The following is a 17,356-nucleotide window of genomic DNA, read 5'->3' on the forward strand; positions in this document are numbered from 1 at the left end:
AATTAAACATATTTAAGCCCTGCTGCTTTCATTGAAAGTAACAACACATGTAACTCATCAAAATGAAATAGGAGTAAAAATTATCTGGATGTGTAAACATGACACTGTTAATCATAACAATGTTACACTTACCGTGCTACTACTAAAAACTGGTCAATCTGATGATCAGTGAGATGGGTATCAGGATCCCATACTTTAACTTCAAGCTTTGATTGTTCCCGGTCATCTGTTTGTCCTGTCAGAAAAGCAGATTACATAAAACACTATTAATTGAAATAGTGCTCTTTCTACATCTTACAGCACGTTACAGCATGTTTAAATTGAATATGTATTAAAAATACAAGGTCACTTCAATTACCCCATTAAAATTTGGTACATTACAAGACCATAATCGATACAGTCAGTCAGTCAGTCAGTCACCTTTTATTGGCATAAATTATGTATAAGACATATAAAAATAGGGTTTAAAATTTCAACAAAATAATAAATCGATACAAATGCTGATAGAAATCATAGAATATTAAATAGCTTTCTGTCTAAAATCACTTTTGTATGTGTATGTATGTATGTATGTATGTATGTATGTATGTATGTATGTATGTATGTATGTATGTATGTATGTATGTATGTATGTATTTTAAAAATAATTTACGTACTCTTAAATTACTGAAATTTAGAAATGACTGAGGCAGCTAGTTAGAGATTTCTGGTTTCATGGACAGCTAGAGCTTGCCATTATTTCTGGATTGTACAGATCTGCACTTCTGGTATACATAGCAAATGTAAACCATAGTTGGCTGTTCCAGATAAATCAGGTTCTTAAAAGCAATACATTCCAAAACTTCATATTTAATTTAAAAAACTGATCCCACTAAGCACACAGGATACTAACATTTTTGAAAGTGTGCATTATTTTTTAGAGTTGTCCCTAAAAATTATAGCTATTGGGGTGGCTAACCTAAGTAAAGAGAATGTTTTTTTCAGAAACTTGGTGGCATATAAGGATTGGCACAAACTGCAAAAATGGAGTTGTTGTTGTACTTCCTGCCAATCCATGAACCAAACCACCCATTCATGAATTGAACTAGTTTGTTCAGTTCAGGGCCCTGCAAACCAGATTGGAAAGGACCACAGTTGATTTAAACAAGGTTTGTAGAAAAGCAGAAAAAAACAGCTTGTTTTAGACCAGTGGTCCCCAACCTTTTTAACACCGGGGACCACTCAACGCCGGGGACCACTCACCGGGGACCACTCAACGCCTTTTACTGAGGCCCGGTGGGGGGGGGGGTAGTTTACTCCTCTACTCTCAACCACTGCCCTAGCGCTCTCTGATTGCTATGGTAATGTTTAAACATCCCTTCAAAATAAGATACACAGACACGCCACAACAATGAAGCGTGTTGTAAAGGGCTGGGGGGGATGAAGTCAAAGGCCGGGGGGGGGGAGGAGAAGGCGTCCTTCGGGGCCCACCTCCAATTAGTTGAAGGACCACATGTGGTCTGCAGCCCACAGGTTGGGGATTGCTATTTTAGACTGTCTTCTGCAGCCCCTTTAAAATTCATCATGAATTTTGCTTTGTAGTTCAGTTTGCGCCCAACCTCAATCGGCATCTGTCTTCTCTCAGATTGGTTCTATCTCCTCCATTCATAACCCCCATGCTCCATTCCTCAAATAGCCTGTCCATAAAGACTTTTTCACTATTTATTGATTTGTAAAAAAAGGTAAAGGTATCCCCTGTACCAGCACCGAGTCATGTCTGACCCTTGGGGTGACGCCCTCTAGCGTTTTCATGGCAGACTCAATACGGGGTGGTTTGCCAGTGCCTTCCCCAGTCATTACTGTTTACCCCCCAGCAACAGGAAAGTAATCAGCTAGAATGACCTAGTTCCCATCCACACAATAGTTTCCCTATGCATGCTGAGGGCAAGTGTCAGTAAATCATCAACTTAAACTACAGACATTTTTGCCAGTAATAAAGGCAATTATTTCTGTCCTGCTATATTTTCTGATCAAACAAATTTTGTGAGTTTTGAAAACGCTAAAAGAATATTTCATAGCGATATCACAAATAGAAAATGTACTGCAGACAACAAAGTCTACTATATTCCCTTCAGGTCTCTGAACACCTATCTCTGTACACAATCTATGTCCATGAAACTGTATTCAAGCTGTTTGTGCTTCCCCACCAGTCATAAAAATTCTTAAATGACACTTAGAAGACAGAATTCAATGCAGTTGCTTACAGATGGTTCTTCATCATTCAACTTATAAATTGCTTTCAACAGGAAGCTTTAAAAACTTTCCTTGACTGTACCATCATCAGACTTGGAACAAAAAGCAATTAGCCCCTGATGTGCAGTTCACTAATCTACATTTTCATTTCTGCGGCTAGATTGCGGCTAGACAGCTTGTCTCCCATCTTTATCCCCACTAATTTAAGTTGAAGAAAAACATCCAAAAAGCAACCTTAATCGCTGGTGTCTCTCAATCATATAGCTCAAAATGGGAGATGATATACAAGGTCTCCAACCTTCCCTTATCTATTTTGAGCTGTTGAATAATTCACCTAATAATTGAAGTTCCAACTTCTCCTTAAAATTATCAATTTAAAATAATTATATTATTAACATTTTCTATATAGTTCACTTCTTTTGATGGCATGTCCAGCTGATTGCTTGCTTGAGGCAGGTAACAATATATATATAAAATAATTCCAATGATTAAGATAAATCGCAGGCAAATATAAGCCTGGATATTTGGATCTGGATATTATTTATTTAGAAGAAGAGTTGGTTCCTATATGCCACTTATTTCTACCATAAGGCATCTCAAAGCAGCTTATAATTGCCTTCCATTTCCTCTCCCCACAGACATCCTGTGAGGTAGGTGAGGCTGAGAGAGACCTAATATTACTGCTTGGTCAGAATAACTTTAACAGTGTTGTGGTCAGCCCAAGGTCCCCCAGCTGGCTGTGGGGGAGTGGGGAATCAAACTTGGCTTGCCAGACTAGAAGTCAGCGCTCCTAGCCACTACACATTGATTAATATTTTACTGCACTTTCCCTACTAAATAGGGACTCAAGGAATATATCATCAGGCCTCCAATGTTCCTTTCCAAATTAACACATCTTTTAAAAAAGAAAGAAAGATATCAAGTTTGGAGAAACAGAACAGAATATACAGTTCAAATCTTTAAAGATTTTGTATATAATTTAGAAGAAGAGTTGGTTTTTATATGCTGCTTTTCTCTACATGAAGGACTCTCAAAGCGGCTTACAATTGCCTTCCCTTTCCTCTCCCCCCCAACAGACACGCTTTGAGGTAGGTGAGGTTGAGAGAGCCCTGATATTACTGCTCTGTCAGAACAGCTTTATCAGTGCTGTGGCCAGCCCAAGATCACACAGCTGGCTGCTTATGAGGGAGCCGGGAATCAAACCCGGCTCACCAGTTTAGAAGCCCGTATATTTACAAATACAATACTTGTAAATGTGTATTTATAAGTACATTTACAAATGTACATATCACTAAACATAATAAAGTTAAAGTTGACAACTCACTGATTGGTCCTCCTACCAATTGATAGGTGTCCTACCAATAGAGAGAAAACTACCGAGAGAGAAAAAATGTGGGCCAATCAGTTCAAATTCCACAGTGTCAATGAGGACCAATTCAAATTGCATACAGACAACACACTCCCTACCAGATCGGCACTCCCTGGGGGTATGCCACCAATAGGAAGAGAGTACTCAGCCAATGAGTGCCAATCAATTCAAGCTGCACTCTGCCAAGGCTGAGCAATCAGCTCAAATTGTATGCAGACATCTCACTCCCTACCCGATTGCCCCCCCCTAGAAATATTCCCCCAATAGGAACCAGGAATGGTTGCCCTGGTAGTTTAGTCCCAATCAGGAGGGAGCCCTCGTCCAGGAAGGGCTAATAAGTAAACAGCTCTCCGCCTCCAACTTCCTGCCAGTTTCAGAAGTTTGCTGGAAGAGGAGCCGGACTGAGAGCATGCTAAACTGCCAGTAAGTTGCCCTGGCCTCCTGGTCTCTTTCAATTCTGAGGACATGGGGGGAACCAGCTGCCTCCTGGGGTAGCCTCTGTATTGCTTCTGGAGGGGGGAGGGAGGGCTGCAGGACACAAGAAATGGCCCCTTGCCAACCCTCTGCCAGGAAAACCCTCTGCCTGTGGAGTGTTTACTCATGAGTAAGTCATGTGAGGCTTGTAATTTGCCAACTGAGAAGGGAGGAATGCTTTAGGAGTAACCATCACAGGACATTGCAGCAGGGAAAATAATGCTGATGTGCATGGGACTGTAGACTTTCCGTTTCCATTTGAAAACCATCTTGGTCTTGCTGCAAACTTTCAAAGACCACCACAACAAAGCAGATTTGAGACCAATGGCATGGAAGATGGGGAAACTGTAGACAGGGCACATAAGTGCCATGAGGCTATGGGGAGGAGGGAGACTCTGTTTCCTAGTAGCACCTTCCCAGTAGAAGTAGTGTTGGTTTTGATACTTTGCTTTTCACTGCCCAAGAGAACCAGCTTGGTATAGCGGTTAGAAGCATAGACTTCTAATCTGGCAAGCCAGATTTGATTCCCCGTTCCCCCACATGTAGCCATCTGGATGACCTTGGGCTCACCCCAACACTGTCGATTTTAAGCTGTTTTGATCCTCCTCCAGATAGACAAAAGTGGCAAATAAGAATCAACTCTTCCACTTCTTCCAAAGGAGTCTCAGTGGCTAATCTTCTTCTTTCCACAACAGACACCTTGAGAGATAGGTGAGGCTGAGAGAGCTCTAAGAGAAACTGCTATGTGAGAACATTTTCTAACAGGACTTAGCCTAAACTCACCCAGCTAGACAAAAGTCATCCAGCATGTGGAGGAGCAGGGAATCAAATCCAGCTCGCCACATTAGAAGCCGCTGCTCTTAACCACTACATCAAGCTGTACAAATTGCCATTGCCCTAAAGAGATGTAGGTAGAACACAGGCAGAAGAAGCTGTTGCAGGAAAATGGTATAAGTCTTTTTTTAGATACTCATTGACTGTTATGGGATTCTTTTCTGTTAAATTTGGACCTTCTGTCCAATGGCTTCTCAGAGCAATCCAAGGAATGAGACAGGTATTTCCTACATGGAGAGTTGATTGTGTTGTTTAAAAGATTTGCAATTTGAGGAGGGAGGAATGTTGTAGTCTTCTGTGTGTTCTCTCTCTCTCTCTCTCTTTCCAATTCAATGGATTTTTCAGCCAAACTTGCTAGCACTGGTGGTAGATAACAGAGTTTGTCCTATATCATATGGTTAAGGTAAAGGTATCCCCTGTGCAAGCACCAAGACCCTGAGACCCTTGGGGTTACGCCCTCTAGCGTTTTCATGGCAGACTCAATACGGGGTGGTTTGCCAGTGCCTTCCCCATTTGGTTACTGTATGATTATTTACCCCCTCTTTCTGTACTCTCTAATTACCTTGAGTCTCAGTGAGAAAGGTGGACTATAAATGCACTAATTAACATAAATTCAAAGATGCAACACCACCTGAAGTCTTGTGTCAATAAGTTTGGATCTTCTATGTTCCACTGTAAGCAGAGTTGCATCCTTCTAAATTAAATGAAGTCACTTTGTAGGTCTTAAAGATCCCACTGGACTCCAGTTTGTTCTAAGGCTTAAAGGGGTACGATTCTCCTTAGGACATTACTGCTAAGGATCCAAGATGCTGCATACAGTCAAGGAAAGAGAAACAAACATTGGAAGAGGAAGTATAACAAACAAATTACAGTGCCTAGAATATACACATGTACCTATTCCAAACCTGCGGCGCTGCTCTGGGCAGCTGCCAGTGCACTGCAGAGGAGCAGCATGCCCTGCTGCTTCCTGAATCCCTATAGGGACCTATTTCCATGACACACATTCCACCCCAGATTTCTGGTCCCCACAATGCAGCTGGTTCTGCCACAGTGTGGGGGAGAGGTGGGGTGTTATTTGCACAAAGCTGAGTGGGGCATTTTTATGTCCCTTCCAGGATGCCGGGTGGGTGGCGACTCTTCCCATCCACGTGGGCCTGCAGCTGGATAGGCCTTGTTGGTCCCCATGGCAGACTTGGGAACAAGGAAATTTCTGCAATCCCTTGCCACGGGGCAACAGAGTGCCTAAAGCGTGCCAGGCCCTGAATGGGGCCGGGCCAACACCAACATCTTGTGACTGCAAGGATTAGCCCTACTGCCATATGGGTGCTGGCCCGGCCTTTTCCACCCATGTGGAATTGGGTCATGGATAAAGAAAGCAGAATAGCCATAGGAAAATAGGTTCTATCTGTTACCAGACAGGAATAAGAATAGGTAAACGAAGACCAGAAAAGGAATATGGGAGAGGAGAGAACAATGTAAAGCTTGGATCACTCAGCTAAAAGACGATATAAATGCTGCAAGCTTCATTGCCATGCCTCCCTCCTCAGCTATTCTGGACCCACTCGACTATGACAACTTATGAGGCAAGATTACCCAACCAGAACATAAGCTTAAATTTCTTTTCCACAGCAGCAGCCATCATTAAGTCACAGCACACTGAACAAATCTTCCAATAATTTTCATAAAACTTCATAGTTCATGAAGGTTTTAATAGCTGTATCTCCATAGATGTACTATAAGATGCATTAAAAATACTTTTGCAAAAGTTTTTTACTTGGTGACCTGGATAAATTCTTAGTCATCACAACTGATGAGCAGAAGACAGTTGACAGTCTATACCAGGGATAGTCAAACTGTGGCCCTCCAGATGTCCATGGACGCTGGCAGGGGCTCATGGGAATTGTAGTCCATGGACATCTGGAGGTCTGCAGTTTAACTCCTCCTGGTCTATACAGAACAGTGTTTTGTTTTTCATCAATGGTCCGTCCGTTCTGCTTCCTTTTGAGGTGTCAAGGCAAAGCCATGAAAGAAACAGACATGAAACACACCCCTACCCTTATATTTAAAAAATGCCTCATGTGAAACAGCTGCTCAGTCATCTTATGAAAAAGCTTTTAGTGCTCCAATGAAAGCCTTCATGTTCTCTTTAAATATTCTGACACGGTATTCATTTTTTCAAAAACATGGATATCTGGGAACAATAGGTCTCACACTACCAATCACATGAGATGTTATCATGAAATAAAACGTTACGGTATTTCAAAGCCCTAGTAAATCAGAGAGATAAGCAAGCAGTTATTTTCACAATGTTCCAGGGCTGACAACTGTTTTATAGGAATCCTCTCATCAAACAAACATTATTATTGTAGCTACTTTTTTATAGCCCAAAATAACCAAATATATAGCAAATAATATTTCAAGTGATCTGAAATATGGAAGATCATCTCAGTATGACCCCACTTAATGAGATCCAAGCTTCTCATACCTTCATCCAAGCCAGTATTGCTATTTCCATAAACAAAGGGCAAGTGGTTTCCACATATGCAGCTTTGCCAGAACTCACTGATATCTGATGCAATCAATGGTTTAAGTCTCAAAGGATGCCTAGTCATAGGGGACATTCTCAGATGGTGCAATGGTTGACAACTTCCAAAATAAACCTACTGTTTCTGGGGTATTCGACTGTGAGCTTTTAGTCTGAACTCAACAGCATGTGGTCCCAAGAATGGTAGCCGGAACCATGACTGGTTCCACGTCTTTCTTACTCCATCCTGGTAATTTACTCACCCTCAGTTTCTTGAATGCAACAAACTTAGAAAACTATAGCAGCAGAGAGGGCTAGAACCTCCCTCCCAAATACATAGTAGATTGACAGATCTGTCTCTAAACTCAACACGCTCATTCCACAGGGGTAGAATCCTGGACTCACCACTGGTGAAATGAGTGTCTGAGTGCCCATTACACAACTAGACCTCACTATCTCACTGTATGTTCCAATCTGTCAATTCTATCTACAAAACAAAATCTGTGTCCAACGGCACCTTAAGACCAACAAAGTGCTATTCAAATAAACCTTTTTATACACACATACTTCTGCAGATACAGTGATTTAAAATGTTGTTGATCTTAAAGGTGCTACTGGTTTCAATTTTTATTGTACTGATTCAGACCAACACAGATACCCACCTAGTTCTATCTACAGTCCTTGTTACACCCTTCTAAATTAAAATGTAATGATTAATTAAATTCACATAATGGTGCATTAAATTAACGTAATGATGAAACTTATCTCTACTGATAAATACCAAAAATCAAGCAAACAAGCTTTGTGATACATCTGTTTGGCATTATACATGTTAGAGCAGGGGTAGTCAAACTGCGGCCCTCCAGATGTCCACAGACTACAATTCCCACAAGCCCCTGCCAGCATTCGCTGGCAGAGGCTTGTGGGAATTGTAGTCCGTGGACATCTGGAGGGCCGCAGTTTGACTACCCCTGTGTTAGAGCATTCACGTGATAACCCCAGTTCATACATAGGTGTAAAACTTATTGGCAGAGAATAGAGGAATAGACCACTCAAGCAAGTAAATCATCTCATATCTATAAAACATTTACCTTCTGTAAGCATATCTGGTACATCTGCTTGATACCTGGGTCCTACTCGAATTTCTCCTTTGTCAGCTAGGAGCGTTTTCAGTGAAGGATCATATACCAGTGAATAGAAGAAAGTATCCTAAAATAAGCAGAAAGCATATGTTCTTCCAAAGTGCAGGTAAAATCGATTAGACTTTTCTACCTTCTAGCACACATACAGAAAAATAATTACTGTCAGCTCTGGAGAGAGTTTAACTTTCCCATTATCACTAGGACCATTTCCACAGCACAGTCTTAAAGGTAAAGGTATCTGCTGTGCAAGCACCGGGTCATGCCTGACCCTTGGGGTGATGCCCTCTAGCGTTTTCATGGCAGACTCAATACAGGGTGGTTTGCCAGTGCCTTCCCCAGTCGTTACCGTTTATCCCCCAGCAAGCTGGGTACTCATTTTACTGACCTTGGAAGGATGGAAGACTGAGTCAACCTTGAGCCGGCTGCTGGGATCGAACTCCCAGCCTCACGGACAGACAGCTTCAGACAACATTTCTGCTGCTTACCACTCGGCGCCACAAGAGGCTCTAAGCACATTCTTACCTTATTTTAACGTCTGTTGAAGCCCCATTTGATACTTCAATTTTGCAGAACACATTCCACAATAGGACTTTTAATCAAGGATGAGACCCGCTTAATGACTTCTGCAATTATTTCAGAACTGGTCTGTGTCACTTCCCAACATACACTTTATTGTCTTTCTTTTTATTTTCAGTGCATGTGCAACAAGGTTATTATGTAATAATGATGTAAAAAACAATGTAGTATGATAATGGGGGGGAGGGGGGTATCCAGCAGGAGGATGGCCAAGACTCAATTCTAAGCATCTGCCACTGCGGAGGCATCTGTGGATCCAGGCTTTGGGGGGGAGGGGGAGAAGGACAGGCTCCCCCTCCTCTGCCCCCCCAGACATGCAACTTCCCTTCTCAATTCCCCCCGCCCTCCTTACTTGTCAAAAACAAGAACACTCCAACCAAAGAGCTGCACCATTCACAACTATGAGACAAGGGGATGCTTCAGCTAACGGGCTGGTGCCCAAGTCAAAGCACAAAAAGTATTCATGGTTTTGCTGCCTGCATTGCTCATTTTCTCACTACATTTTAACATTGCTATATATTCATGAAATGACATCATAACACCATAGACATTTTTTTAAAGACTGTAATCCTCTGGCTGTAACATCACTGGCAAAGACAATTCTCTAAGAACTGATTCCCCCCCCACACACACACACACACACAATTTTCCACCTTTCAATCTGGAGCCCATGATGAGAAAGACACAAAGCTGGAGGGGGGGGCACCCTGGAAAGACTTGAGTGAGTGGCTAACAGCAGCCTTTCTTCCTCTGCCTCCCCCTACCTCTCATTACTTGCAAAAAACTAATAGTCCAACCCAAGAGCTGTGCTATTCCCAACTCTAAGGCAGAGGGCTGCCTCAGCAGATGGGCTTGTACCAGAGTGCTCAAGGCTTTCACATGGAGGAAGCAGGAAAGAGCTGGATCACAAAAGATATTCATGGCTGTGCTGCCAGTACTGCTTGCTTTCTAACAATGATTTAACGTTGCTATAGATTAATGAAATTGCATTGTAAAACAATACACACTCTTTGTAAATAAGTGGATATCTTGGGGACAACTTGGATGGAGGAGGGAGGACTGTAGGTAGTGGTGAGGAAAACAAATTGAATTCTGTAATTCCTCACTTGCAAACTGTGTGTTACAATCCAAAGGTGGAGGGGGGGGGACTATGTTGAAATGGAGAATTCAAAAACTGCAGGGTAAGGTGGAATAACAATCAGATATTGTTCAAAACATTTAAAAACACAATTGAGAGGGTTTGCTCTTGTGCAGAAATTGTGACAGTTGTTTGGGGATAATGCTGGATACCAGCCTATAAATGAGGCTCATGTCTCCCCCATCACATATGGTGGCATGTATCCTACCATTCTGCTCAGTAGAGTACAAAAGATAGCAGTTAGGGTGTAGTAGAGGTTGAATACAGGGATCATTTCAGCCTTGTACTGGAAGCTCTGTACTAGTTACCTGTTTCAATACACAATTAAAGGATTGGTATTAATCTTATATGGATAGGGATTTATTTTATTGCTGGTTTGGTTAGTTTTACTGGTCTGTCACAAAATGGCTTGACAACGTACCATGTTTCCCCGTAAATAAGACATACCCATAAGCTGTAGCTGTAGCAGGATTTCTAAATATACGCCATAGAAGTAAAGCTGTAGCTGCCATTTTACTCAACACTGTGGTTCTCTCTCCCCCTGCACCAACCAGCAACAGCCTGCGGTAGAGTTGCGGCTGCTTCAGCGCAGAGGGATGCACGAGGCGGCCAGAGCCACAGCACAGAGGGGAGGGGCAGAGCTAGTACCAGCACACCAGCCGGCATCCACATGCAGGCGCAGAGCTCTCCACCTGTGTGCGGGTGCCTGCAGCACCCCCCCTCCATGCCATGGCACTGGCCGCCCCATTCTCTCTCACCCCCCCACTAACACCAGTAAAGCTTCTGCTCCCCAGCACTGACCAGCAACAGTCTGTGGGTCTCTCTCATCCCACAGAAACACCTTTGTTGATGGCATTGACTTTTCTAAATACCAGTAAGACACCCCCTGAAAATAAGCCATAATGTGTCTTGAGGAAGAATAAATATAAGACAGTGTCTTATTTTCGGGGAAACACAGTACTATATGCCTGACCTTGTCTCACACTGTCCATTTACCAGTTCAAATTATCTCAAGCCTTTCTCTCTGAACCTGTCTCCACAGGTAGTGTCCTGTCTGTGGAGGTGTCCCGTCAATGGAAAACCCTCTCCCCGGTATCTATTGGCCCGGCATATAAGTGCTATTTATGGATTTCATGGCCTGAACTTTGTCTTGTTTTATATTGATCTTGTTCACTTCCATGTTGCTTTACATATAATTTTATGGTCTACTGGACTGGGAAGTTTATTTGGTGCTGGTCTTTTGTTGATTTATTTATTCTTGTGAACCAGTTTATCCAGAGGAATCAGAATCACATACAGATGCTCAATGCAAACAAATTTTGTGCAGAGAATCCATAATTCTCTTATGTGCAAGCAAGATAAAAAGAAAAAAAGAATATAGCTTGAATATATTGACACAAAACATAAAAGTATACTTAACGCTAAACTGAAAAGCCGTTTAAATGCAGCAAGATTTGACAAAATTCATATTACATTTGTCAGAAGGACTTTTACAATTGTACTTATTCTAAATAAACAGAAGGGTACTAAATAAAATATAGAATATGATTATATCCAGGGTGTGCTGAAATATAGGGCTTAGACAGCTATATACAAGGGAACAAACTAGTAGAGGGTTTCAAGAAGTCTTCTTTGCTCCCTCCTTTTTGCATATATAACTTGCAGCACAGGATCCTGACTTGAACAAGAACAACTGGCTGGATACACAAAAAGAATGTATAGACAACCTGTAAAAATTAATATAGATTCAAGGGTGTAGCTGTGTTGTTCTGAAAAAGCATAACAAAGTTTGGTACTTTAAGCCCAAAAAGTTTTAATCACAGCATAAGCTTCATACTCTTTAAGTATTTGAAAGGTTGTCACTTGGAGGAGGGCAGGATGCTGTTTCTGCTGGCTGCAGAGGAGAGGACACGCAGTAATGGGTTTAAACTTCAAGTACAACGATATAGGCTAGATATCAGGAAAAAGTTTTTCACAGTCAGAGTAGTTCAGCAGTGGAATAGGCTGCCTAAGGAGGCTGCCTAAGGAGGTGGTGAGCGCCCCCTCACTGGAAGTCTTCAAGCAAAGGTTGGATACACACTTTTCTTGGATGCTTTAGGATGCTTAGGGCTAATCCTGTGTTGAGCAGGGGGTTGGACTAGATGGCCTGTATGGCCCCTTCCAACTCTATGATTCTATGATTCTATGTGTATTCACACTTTGTTGGACTTAAAGATACCGCTGGACTTAAACTTTGTTCATTACAATGAATACTTACTTCTCTACAGTGTATGGCCAGAAAGGCAAAAGCTACTGAACATTAGGGCAAAGCTTCACTAATTGTCAGCTGGGACTCCAAAGTGGCCTATAGTTCTCTTGCAGGTGACTTTGTGAGGCAAAGAAAGAGAGAGGGTTAGGTATGCAAGGATTCTTTGGGAGTCTCAAAGGTAAATTTGGATATGCATTTCAATAATATGTGAAACAGCCCATATATAGTCTGTTGCTCAAGAATGCTATATATAAATCATGATAATGGAAAATAAATTATAAACTCATGCTGTGGCATTACTCTCTTTGAAAGCAAAGAGAAAGTAGAATGTAGTTACTTCACAAATAGATACTGAAAATTCCAGTAAGTTAAGTGAGACTCACTTTTAAAAAATTGAGAACCATTGCTTAAGCCTTGCCTCCTTCTAGCTCTGCTCGAGAAGGGTGAGAAAATGGCATTTGGTGCATCATTTTGCTATGATAATTTGCTATGTATTTTCAGGGAAATCTAAATAAATAAATAAAACAATATTTGCACAAAGGATTTTGTGGTTAGGATTATAACCATACTAGGGGCAAAGCCTGTTGTATCCAAGAATACAACAGGCGCTAAAACTTGGCAGTGGGAAGAGGAAGGGGAGGAGTTGTATGGGAGGTTGTGGTGGCGTGGTGGCAAATGAGGGCATGGGTGTGGAGATATGGGTGTCAAGAACCTGTGGTTTGGAATGTTCGTAGAGTGTGGGAAAAGACTGTTGGAAATTGTGGCATAGTGGTTACAGATGAGCTTTCCAGAGCCATATCTTCAGATATGTGAAGGGAAAATCAGACTGGAGACTCTTCTTAGGGGAAGATTACAAGGCAACCAATTCCCCCCAGTTCTGCGTCATTTCCCTTCTTGTGTGAATTAGGCCACAGACACCGAAATGCCCCTCTGCCCTAATACACATGGGGTAGTCACAGTACACAGGTGTCCACCCTGTTCCTTCTTTTCCATTTTTTCACTGCTGATAAAATGTTATGTGCCCACACGCTTCTTTCATGGTTGCTCCTTGCTTACTACCCAAAGGAGTCTCAAAGTGGTTCACAAACACCTTTTCCATTCGTCTCTCCACAATAGTCAACCTGTGAGGTATGTAGGGTTGTGAGAGGTCTGAGAGAATTGGGAATGGGCCGCAGTGACCCAACAGGCCTCAGGTGTCTCAAAGCATTTTCCAATCATCTTCCCTTCCTCTCCCTCTCCCTCTCACTATTTACAGTTTCAGGCTGTAAGTATTTATTTAGATCTTCCTGCACTTTCCAGAATCACAGGACTGATGCTGGTCTGCCTGTCTGCGCCCCAGAATACAAACAGTTGCTGGTAAGGGCTGGCCACAGCCCATAGCCCAGGAGGGACACACCTGCACCACTCCCTCCCAACTGCAGGCAAAAATGGCTCCTTTGAAGGCTGGACTCTAAGAAGAAGAAGAAGAAGAAGAGTTGGTTCTTATATGCCGCTTTTCCCTACCCGAAGGAGGCTCAAAGCGGCTTACAGTCGCCTTCCCTTCCTTCCTCCTAAGGCATTGTACGATTTTGAAGTCCCACCTCCAAACCTCCAGGAATATTTCTAACCCTGGGGCAGCTAACCTCCAGGTGGGGCTTGGAGAGCTCCTGGAATTACAGCTCACCTGCAGAGTATAAAGATCAGCTCCCCAGGCAGAAAGGGCTACTTTGGAGAGGGTTGTGGTAGAGAAGAAACATTTAAGGCCTCCCACACAGGTTGTTGTTGAATTGAAAGACTTGAGGGCTACTGCACAGGGTTGTTGTGCAGATGAAACAGGAGACAAAAAACCCAGTTTCATCTGCAGAATAACACTGTGCAGTGACCTCAAACCTGCAGAGAGTTGCAAAGAAGTGTCTAACCCCCGGCTAAAGCAGTATTTTAAGTGAGAAGGGGCTTTTCTGTGGCCTCCCTGTCTGCCAACTGTTTGGCAGAAGGGGAAAGTTCCCCACCCTCACAAGGAATGCGCTGCATTGCTCTTGGAAAGGCCTCCCTCCCCTCAGTCGGGGCCTGTCAGAGGCTCCTTCGCAGCAGGCCTGAAGGGGGGGGGAGGGGGAGCACTCTGCAGCCTCTGGCCACCTCTGTCAGGGTTCTGAGGCAATTTACAGTTGGACATGACAGTTAGGACAGCCTTGGGGCGAAAAGGGTTGGCATAGCCTGTCCAAGCCTATGTTCTCATCCCCCTTGGCAGCCCTACTGACCTCCTCTCCCTTTGGTGGTCAGGAGCAGACTGGCAGCCATTTCTCCAGATTGCTCCTGGCTGGATGGAATTTTGGTCTCTGGTGAGGGGCCCCTCCGCTTGTCAGTCCAGGGCCATGGGACCAATTGTTGCCCTTCCTCATCACGGATTGAGCCCACCCCAATACCCCTTACTGTTTTATTAAGAGGGAAAAGATAATCATAAAGTTGGAAGGGGCCATAAAGGCCACCTAGTCCAACCCTCTGCTCAAAACAGGATCAACCTAAAGCATCCGTGATAAGTATCTGTCCAGCTGCTGCTCCAAGTCTGCCAGTGAGGGGTCTTCAATTAAGGGAAAGCTAATATTATTTATATCAGCTAACGCATTCACACACCACTTACAGTCCAACTAATTTTTTGCTATCAACTGCAATGTTTGCAATACGTTTAGCAAATCATTTACCAGCCTATGGAAGCATGCCAATTTTAGTGACTGCATGCAATGGTAGAGACTAGGCAGATTTTATTCTCCTAGTGTTTTTAGCCAGTAGAGGCTAAAAGGGCAAAGGGTGAAATTCCTGCACTTATTCCTCATGATTGAATTCCTCCCAGTAGGAATTAAAAACTGCTCTAATCAAGAGATCTATCAAAATGTATCTCTGTGGCAGATGAGGCAGAAGCATCAGTCTGAATCTGGTAGCCATAAAGAAACTTTCTATTCCAATTTGCGAGATATTGGCTGAAAAGCAAATGAATGGATTCATGAAACAAGCATCAATAATTCTGAATTATCATACACACAACCATTGTAAGTGTTCAAAGCATTTTCTACCTCAGGAAAAGCATTGTTTAATTTACTAAAAATCTACTGTTAATCTAGAATTCTGAAAATTACTGAAACAAATTTGTGTCCAGTGGCACCTTTAAGAGCAACAACGTTTAATTCTGGGTATACGTTTTCATATATTCACATGGAAGACTATACTCAGAATAAATCTTTGTTGGTCTTAAAGGTGCTACTGGACTCAAACTTTGTTCTATTACTTCAAACCAACATGGCTACCCACTTGAATCTAAAAACTACTGACATTGCAATGAATGGATTTAAAATATAATCTTACCTCTTTAGCGAGATACGACAATACAGATTCCGTTTCATTCAGAAGTGCAACGTTGCATTTTCCCCTACGCAATCATAAAAAACAATGATAAGTTGTTCGTAGCTAACATTTTTTTTCTTGCAAGAAATGTAAGTCAACTGAGAACTTGGTACTTGGATGCTCAATTAAACCAGTTATTTGTATACAAAAAGTGACAATGGATACAACAAATGTCAGATAACTCATAATAACAAAAACTGAGAGGAGGGAAGGATTATATATACTAAAGGTTAATACTTCAGTAAAAAAACAGATGAGGAAGTTTAGAGGAAGAAGAAGAAGAGTTGGTTCTTATATGCCGCTTTTCCCTACCCGAAGGAGTCTCAAAGCGGCTTACAGTCACCTTCCATTCCTCTCCCCACAACAGACACCCTGTGGGGTGGGTGAGGCTGAGTGAGCCCTGATATCACTGCCTGGTCAGAACAGTTTTATCAGTGCCGTGGCGAGCCCAAAGTCACCCAGCTGGTTGCATGTGGGGGAGCGCAGAATTGAACCTGGCATGCCAGATTAGAAGTCCGCACTCCTAACCACTACACCAAAATGGCTCTAGGAATATTTTATACTTTATCTTTAGTCTGTGAAAACCTCCCTTCAGCATGTTTTACACTTCTTTAAAGTTTCATTTCAATAGCAAGTTAACTAATGAAACAACAGCTGGGATGCTAGCTACCTAGCTCTCTGTGCCCGAAACAGTACTGGTTTGAAAAGTGCCAGAAACAGTTCTGAAAAGTTGGCCACTTTGTAGAAATGGGACATGCACCAGAAAGCCTGCAATTTTTTGGACATGAACAACTGCAACATCCAAGACACCGTAAAGACACCATAAAATGGACATAAACAGATACTTCAAGATTTGTTTGTTTTAAGCAAAATTTAACAGATTTTCATGACCCATGAACATTTTTTTATGTGAGGGGGGAAAACATTTTCTTCAACCCTAAACATTCATCCCCCCCCCAAACTCTGATTTAAAAAAAATTAAAACATTTTAATGGGCTCTTAAAGGCATCATGGGCCATAGGCACTGTGCCTACAGTTGATAGTAGATATGATGGTCCTGGATTGTGGAACTAAGGGATGGAACAACAGGACGAAAGATAAGTGTTCTTTGGAAACAGATCTGGGAATCTGTTACTGGGTGTTCTGTTTTCTGCTTTTCCTTCACAAGTAGTGTTATTCATTATGAGATTATTAAAAAGAACTTTGTTTTCTTTATCTTTGGCACCACAGAAAATAACAGGGGGAAAACGGTATTGACATTATTTTGATGTCTGTAGTAGATTAATTAAATTTCACACAAAAACATTTAATCACAAGTTAAAAATTGTGGCTTCCTTTCTCTGGGTGACAGATGATTGATTTTAGAAATACTGTGATGATTCTGGGTCATGATAAGTCTTGCTAATTTCTCTGCCTTACCACACAGAACTGACAAGCTAATGCT

General features: G+C 42.3%; 1 protein-coding gene across 4 annotated transcripts in view; it reads right to left on the reverse strand.

The window, feature by feature from the left end:
* MTA3 (metastasis associated 1 family member 3) overlaps positions 1–17,356 on the reverse strand; it is a 201,811-nt gene that overhangs the window by 128,499 nt on the left and 55,956 nt on the right. For all 4 annotated transcript variants that reach the window (XM_077337772.1, XM_077337780.1, XM_077337798.1 and 1 more), the window contains exons 5-7: positions 15,874–15,937; positions 8,525–8,642; positions 133–235 (exon numbers count right to left, since the gene is read on the reverse strand). In XM_077337772.1, the coding sequence (XP_077193887.1) occupies positions 133–235; positions 8,525–8,642; positions 15,874–15,937 (285 nt within the window). The remainder of the gene's footprint in view (positions 1–132; positions 236–8,524; positions 8,643–15,873; positions 15,938–17,356) is intronic.

Source organism: Paroedura picta, chromosome 1, assembly GCF_049243985.1.
Source record: "Paroedura picta isolate Pp20150507F chromosome 1, Ppicta_v3.0, whole genome shotgun sequence".
NCBI lineage: Eukaryota > Metazoa > Chordata > Lepidosauria > Squamata > Gekkonidae > Paroedura > Paroedura picta.